We start from the raw sequence: 8,020 nt of genomic DNA, 5'->3' as shown, positions 1-8,020 counted from the left end.
ACCCATTCCAGGGTTCTTGCCTGGAAAATCCCAGGGATGGCGGAGCCTGGTGGGCTGCCTTCTGTGGGGTCGCACAGAGTCTGACATGACTGAAGTGACTTAGAAGCAGCAGCAGCAGAAATCTTTTTTCTTACATTATATAATTGATTTGTGTGTACAAGATCATTGACTTTTAGCTGGGTGACAACTCTGACAAATCAATATAAACGCAATGTATAATCTAGAACTAGTCTACACTTTGCCCTTTCATCTAATTTCCACATCTGCTGACTATTATGCAATTTACCTACTTGAGGCAAAGGAGTTATAATTTAACTTCTGAATGATTTCTTCTGGATATAAGCCTGAGCAATAGCAAAAGGATATAGTAGTTGTTTAAACTACTGCATATGAACAAGATGTCTATGAAATGGCTCTTGCTTCTGCAGCTGTTACAGCTCACTTGCTATTTTACCTCTGGGAGTTGTGGAAAGGTGCTGGTGTGGCCAGTGGAATTTAGTCACTGGATGAATATGAAGACAATTCTGGATGAACTTGTGACGAGGGGTCATGAAGTGACTGTACTGGAATCTTCAGCTTCCACTCTTATTGATCCCAACAAACCATTGGCTATGAAATTTGAGACTTTCCCTGTATCTTTAACTAAAGATGATTTTCAGGCTCTTGCCAAGATTTTGATTGAGACATGGATGCTTGTGGTGAAAGAATCCCTTTGGATCCATCTTTCAGCAATACAAAGTCTATTTGATGAATTTTCTGATATTGCTATGAAGATATGTCAAGAAGCTGTTTCAAACAAGAAACTTATGGAAAAACTACAGGAATCGAAGTTTGATGTCGTTCTTGCAGATGCTGTTGGACCCTGTGGAGAGCTGCTGGCTGAGATACTTAAAGTACCTTTAGTATACAGCCTCTACTTCTCACCTGGCTATTCAGTTGAAAAGAAGAGTGGAAAACTTTCATTTCCACCATCCTATGTACCTGTTATGATGTCTGAATTAAGTGATCACATGACATTCATGGAGAGGGTCAAAAATATGATATATGTGCTTTATTTTGACTACTGGTTTCAGCTGTACGATGAGAAGTGGGATCAGTTTTACAGTGAAGTACTAGGTAAGTCAGGCTTCCCTAATGGCTGAATGGTAAAGAATCTACCTGCAAATGCAGGAGATGTGGGATCGATCCCTGGGTTGAGAAGGTCCCCTTGAAAAGGAAATGGCAACCCATTCTTTCCTGGAAAATTCCATGGAGAGATGAGGCTACAGTCCATTGGGTTACAAAAGAGTCTGACATGGCTTGGAGACCAAACAACACACAACAACTAAGTAATTCATGTTCTTACTTGGTAGCGTTAAATCCGATCTTTCCTTATGCCTTGGAAGGTGAGTTTGTATAAATATAATTTCACAGAAATTAGTCTCAAATAAGTGAAAGAGTGAAATAAAAATATAAAATGACCCATCAGTCTTATAAATATTATGAAAACACTTAAATTATAAGGTAAGGTAGAACCCATTACTAGTTTCAGATACCAGGAAGTCACATACCACAAATTGAAGCACATAGGACTTCTGCAAGTGAATATATATCTAACTCACAAAACTTTTTTTAATTAAAAAAAAATCACTAGAAATCTCATAAAATGTCTTAATAAATGAAGACATGTACACTAAGAATTACACACATATTTACTATGTTATATTTATATTTATCAAAGAACAGGTACATTCAGACATTTTTGACCACATTATCCCAAGCTCCTTTACAAAAATTACCTAAAATATATACACACAGCAATATTCTCATTTGATCCAAACTTTGTGGGTTTTGTTTTTTATTTCACTTTCAGGAAGGTCCACTACGTTATCAGAGTTGATGGGGAAAGCTGAAATGTGGCTCATTCGAAACTATTGGGATTTTTCATTTCCTCGCCCACGGCTACCGAATGTTGAATTTGTAGGAGGCCTCCACTGCAAACCTGCCAAACCCCTGCCAAAGGTCACCTACTCCTCTTTGTTCTTCTTTGTTAACTTTGTGTTTTCAATAGGAATCATGCTGTATTCTTTATTTGAAATGTTTGATTACAGTGAGTCAGATGTGGGAAGCTGGATAAAGTGACCTCTAGTTAGATATTGATATATGTCTATATGAACAAAGTATCTGAATTTCATTGTCATTCCAGAATGAGCTAGCATATGTGGGACACTTTAAGAATATGTCAGTTAAATAACAGCTTCATTATTCAACACATAATGAAGCATAATCAGATATCCACTAAACAATATGTATAGTTATATTAAATTTTATAAGTAATATAATACTAGCTACATTATTATAATTATATTATAATTGTAATGTTATAGGATAATTATATATGTCACATATTCTAGGAGTACTGACATACACTAATGGTGTAGATACAGTTTTTGCTACCTGACACTCCACGTGGAAAGACAGAATACAAGCAAATCATAAAAATTGTGCAAAAGTGTTATACAAAGGAAAGAACAGAATGCTAATAATTATCTAGCATGAATCATAGATGGTATCTCTGATTCACTGATAATTAAGGTGAAATCAGAAGAATGCTCAAGAATAAACAGAAGGGATGGGGCAGGGGTAGAAGAAGATAAATAAGAAAAGCATGTAGAGTAGTAATGGTAGTTGCCAAGAAGTCCAAGCTTAGTGTAAACAGGAAAAGGCCAAGTAAAGAAATAGATGATGCTGGTGAAGTCAGGTGGAAACGGATAGCGACTTAAAACATCTAGTAGGGGCATTGGGAAAACATTGAAAGGATTAAGAAAGAAAGCAGTAAAATATTGTTTAAACAGGCTTTCCTGGTAGCTTAGCTGGTAAAGAATCCACCTGCAATGGATTCCTGGGTGGGGAAGATCCCCTGGAGAAGGGATAGGTTATCCACTTCACTATTCTTGCACTTCCCTACTGGCTCAGACAGTAAAGAATCCACCTGCAATGTGGGAGACCTGGGTTCAGTCCCTGGGTTGGGAAGATCCCCTGCAGGAGGGCATGGCAACCCACTTCAGTATTCTTGCCTGGAGAATCCCCATGGACAGAGGAGCCTGGTGGGCTACAGTCCATGGAACCACAAAGAGTTGGACATGACTGAGCGACTAAGCACTATGTTATACTATTGCTTAAACAAACAAACAAACAAGACAATAAGTAACATGTAGTCACTGGGTTAAATGTAAAGAGTAAATTGTGGGAGAAAAGACCACTTTTCAGGTTGTTGCTAAATGTAGGCAACAATGAGTGAAAACTAGACTACAGTGTTCATAGAGATACAACCACACTGTATCTTATAATAAATAGTACCAACCTTATATTGTTGAGAGAAAAAAATTTAAGTACATGTGAAACATCCAAAATGTCACTGGCATATACTCATGGTCCAAAAGATATATTAACTGCTGTCATTTTTTTTAATTTTGTTATTATAATATAGTATCAATAACCTAATGTATGCCAGCCACCTTGATCTAATTCCTAATTGAAACTGATTTTCTTAATCATCAAGATTATAATATTCAGCAAACTGCTAGAGATTAGATATCCCATGGAGTGTTTTAAGGGTAAATTAAAAAGTTTACATAAAAATTAATGAAAATAATTTAATAAATTTAATAAAATTCACTTTAAATAAAATTTAATTTAACATACTTAATGTAAACTTTTTTAATGTTAGAAATTTTTAAGATTTTTGCAATCAGATATGTAAGATGAAATGCTAAATTCTTTCTGTGAGCTTTGAGGCTCTTCACCTGTGCTTTGGCTAAAATGAACATTCTGCTTCTACAATATAAATGCATGTATTTATAAGGAATATTTAACCACATTAAATTATGCATAATAGTTAGTTGGAAAATAACAGATATAATAAGATCACAGTTTTCTCTAAGGTTAAAAAAATATAAGCTGGAATTACAATTTTCAAGATTAGGAAACTTCTCTTTGTGTTCTATAAGAGCTAAACCAACTTTCTAACAGAAGTGAGGTTATATTGTGATTTTGAAATATGTTTCCCTGATGATTAGTGATATGGAGTATCTTTTCATATGCCTGGTGGTGATTTGGAAGCCTTCTTTAGAAAATGTCTATTTTGTTCTTCTGCCCATTCTTTAATTGAATTTTGTTGTATGAGTTCTATATGTATTCTGGACATTAATCCCTCATTCAATATGTGTTTAAAACTTTCTTTTTTTCCATTCTGTAGGTTGCAGTTTCATGCTGTTGATTGTTTCTTCTACTGTGCAGATGCTTTAAGTATAATATAGTACCACTTGTGGATTTTTTCTTTTGTTGTGGCTTTTATGTCCTATCAAAAAAGAAAAATCATTTTTAAGACAGATGCCAAAGAGTTCCATCCTTACATTTTCCTTTAGGGATGTTATGATATATTGTCTTATGTTTAAGTCTTTGGAATTATTTTAAGTCATTTGGAGCTATTTTTGTGAGGGGTGTAAGGCAGGGGTCTCATTTCATTTCTTGTGTATATACTTATCCAATTTTCTCCAAAAAGAAAGAAGTGACTATTTTTTCCACAGGGGGTGTTCTTGTCTCCCTTGCTGAATTGGTTGGCTATATATTCAGGGTTTTAATTCTAAACCCTGTATGCAGTTCCATTGATCTACATGTCTATTTTGGGGCCAGTACATTATCATTTGAAATGTTGCAGCTTTAGTATAATTTGAAATTGGAAGGTATGATACTTTTGGTAGTGTGAACATTTTAACAATATAATAACATTATATTCAACAGTAAAAATTCGAAAACTTTTTCTCTAAAATCAGAAACAAAATAAGGATATATCAAATATATTTCACCCTTTTCTAAAACTATATAAATTTGAAAATGAGGATATCTCTGAATGGAGCATTTTAGTAAATCTTATTTCCTATTATATAAATGTTCATACTTTTGCATGTTTTCTTGCAATGAGCTTATATTAATTTCACAAAGATATCAGAGTATAAAATGAATCAGTCCACATCAGTGATTAATTTGTATAGATAAGATATATTAAAATAATGCCAAATCAATGTATCTTTCACAGCATAGATGGAGCATTTTTGGTTAGCAAGCCAACATGGCAATGCAATGAAGATAAGTAACTTTAAATGCTACTACTGGTCAGGAAAATTTTGCTCCTCTACATTTATTAAACAGGATTATTGAGCAATGTATAATTATTCTAGTATAGCGTGTACACTTTTTAAATTAGAAACAATAAAGGACCACAAGACAAAATAATTCAGAACTAATACAAGCAAATACAGATTCACATGGAGTTTTATATAGTTTAAAGTAAACTACTAAAAAGGTGACCAGATCTCTGCTGCAGAAAGCCCTAATGGGGGCATTTGGAGAAGGCAATGACATCCCACTCCAGTACTTTTGCCTGGAAAATCCCATGGATGGAGGAGCCTGGTAGGCTGCAGTCCATGGGGTCGCTAGAGTCAGACACGACTGAGTGACTTCCCTTTCACTTTTCACTTTCATGTATTGGAGAAGGAAATGGCAACCCACTCCAGTGTTCTTGCCTGGAGAATCCCAGGGACGGGGAAGCCTGGTGGGCTGCCGTCTATGGGGTCGCACAGAGTCGGACACGACTGAAGTGACTTAGCAGCAGCAGCAGCAGTGCCGCATTAGTGCTCGCTGGGGGCCCTAATGTAGGGGACTCTGAAGGTCCTTCACCACAGCTGACATTGTACATCCTACTGTGACATCAATTATACAATATAGTTCAGGATGAAGGTTGCCACATGTAAACAAATTCAGCAATATAGTCAGTCAAATAAGTAACTACACAAGTATATCTCTGGGTTATACACAGGACTTGTAGGACTATCTCATAGAACTCCCCAACAATAATACCAGACTCCTCAATGTCAGAGATTAATAATTTAGACAGCTTGGGAAATTATGACAAATTTTAAGATAAGGATTATAGAGCTGAGTGAATGATAGACATAAGTGATTCAAACTATAAGTTTTTCATAGTGGTAATAGAGAAATGAAATACTAATGACTAATCTAAAATAATTATCAAAAAAGTATGTCTGGAATAAATAACTGATTTAGTAGATCTATAATAATAAAGAATTTAAGGTCAGTTTAATGCTGCAGTACAACTTCCTTCTAAGAATCTATGTTAGTAATTAATAACATAATAGATGAAAAATCTCAGTATAATAGTGTTTAACAGTGTCTCCTTGCCACCAATGTGTATTGGCCCTATCTCATTTCCTGCTTATAAACAAATATATTTGCAAAAATATACATAATACTTCTGCTTCATTGACTATGCCAAAGCCTTTGACTGTGTGGATCACAACAAACTGCAGAAAATTCTTCAAGACATGGGAATACCAGACCACCTGACCTGCCTCTTGAGAAACCTATATGCAGCTCAGGATGTAACAATTAGAACTGGACATGGAACAACAGACTGGTTCCAAATAAGGAAAGGAGTACATCAAGGCTGTATATTGTCACCCTGCCTATTTAACTTATATGCAGAGTACATCATGAGAAACGCCGGGTTGGATGAAGCACAAGTCAAGATTGCTGGGAGAAATATCAATAACCTCAGATATGCAAATGACACCACCCTTATGGCAGAAAGTGAAGAACTAAAGAGCCTCTTGATGAAGTGAAAAAAGAGAGTGAAAAAGTTGGCTTAAAGCTCAACATTCAGAAAACTAAGATCATGGCATCTTTTCCTATCACTTCATGGCAAATAGATAGGGAAACAGTGGAAACAGTGACAGACTCCACTTTTTTGGGCTCCAAAATCACTGCAGATGGTGATTGCAGCCATGAAATTAAAAGATGCTTACTCCTTGGAAGGAAAGTTATGACCAACCCAGAAAGCATATTAAAAAGCAGGGACATTACTTTGCCAACAATGGTCTATCAAGTTTTTCCAGTAGTCATGTGTGGATGTGAGAGTTGGACTATAAAGAAAGCTGAGCACCAAAGAATTGATGCTTTTGAACTGTGGTATTGGAGAAGACTCTTGAGAGTCCCTTGGACTGCAAGGAGATCCAACCAATCCATCCTAAAGGAAATCAGTCTTGAATATTCATTGGAAGGACTGATGCTCAAGCTGAAACTTTGGCCACCTGATGAGAAGAACTGACTTATTTGAAAAGACCCTGATGCTGGGCAAGATTGAAGGCAGGAGGAGAAGGGGATGACAGAGGATAAGATGGTTGGATGGCATCACTGACTCAATGGGCATGAGTTTGAGTAAACTCCCAGAGTTGGTGATGAACTGGAAAGTCTGGCGTGCTGTAGTCCATGGGGTCACAAAGAGTCAAGTACAACCAAGCAACTGAACTGAACTCAACATAATAGAAGAAATGGACCTCATATCACCCATTTCTTTCTCAAGGACTTCAGGGATGATTTATGTTCAAAAAACAGCCATTATAGAAAATAGTATGGAGTTTTTCAAAATTTTTAAAATATTTTTTCTTAGTGCTGAATATTTATTAGCACAACTAACCAACATCCAAGATGTGAAGTTAACGTATTTAAGGAACATGAGGAGGAAGGAAATCACTCTATAAACTATATAGTATGTGGTAAGAATAATATATATCAACACCTATGGCTCAGCAACGTCTCTTCTTTGGGTACATATACAAAAGAATTGAAATTATTACACCAATGAGATATCTCTACATGTGCATAAAAGCTCAACTCACAAGAGTCAAGAGGCTAAAGCAACCCAAGTGTCCACCAAGGAATCAATAAACAAAATGTCATATACACCAGTGATGGAATATTACTCACATTTAAAAGGAAATTCTAACAAATGTCACAACATGAAGGAACCTTTTGCTAAGTGAAATAAGTCAATCAGAAAAAGATAAATACTCTACAATTCAACTTATAAAAAGTATCCAGACTAATCACATTTGTAGAAACAGGGTAGAATGAAGCTTGCCAGAGGCTAGAGAATGAGGAATGTGGAGTTTCTTAATGAGCA

At 35.8% G+C, this 8,020-nt stretch overlaps 1 protein-coding gene across 6 annotated transcripts in view; it reads left to right on the top strand.

The window, feature by feature from the left end:
* The first annotated feature begins 389 nt into the window (after window positions 1-389).
* LOC138082400 (UDP-glucuronosyltransferase 2B18-like) overlaps window positions 390-8,020 on the top strand; it is a 53,040-nt gene continuing 45,409 nt past the window's right edge. For 2 of the 6 annotated variants that reach the window (XM_068975698.1, XM_068975697.1), the window contains exon 1: window positions 395-1,120. In XM_068975698.1, coding sequence (XP_068831799.1) covers window positions 399-1,120 — 722 coding nt within the window. In that variant the 5' untranslated portion in view covers window positions 395-398. Of the gene's footprint in view, window positions 1,121-1,852; window positions 2,002-8,020 lie in introns of all 6 variants that reach the window. The other 4 variants (XM_068975705.1, XM_068975699.1, XM_068975701.1 and 1 more) reach the window with 4 other exon arrangements.

Source organism: Capricornis sumatraensis, chromosome 7, assembly GCF_032405125.1.
Source record: "Capricornis sumatraensis isolate serow.1 chromosome 7, serow.2, whole genome shotgun sequence".
Lineage (NCBI taxonomy): Eukaryota > Metazoa > Chordata > Mammalia > Artiodactyla > Bovidae > Capricornis > Capricornis sumatraensis.
The sequence above is the reverse complement of the archived record's forward strand: the minus strand, read 5'-3'. Positions and strand labels throughout refer to the sequence as shown.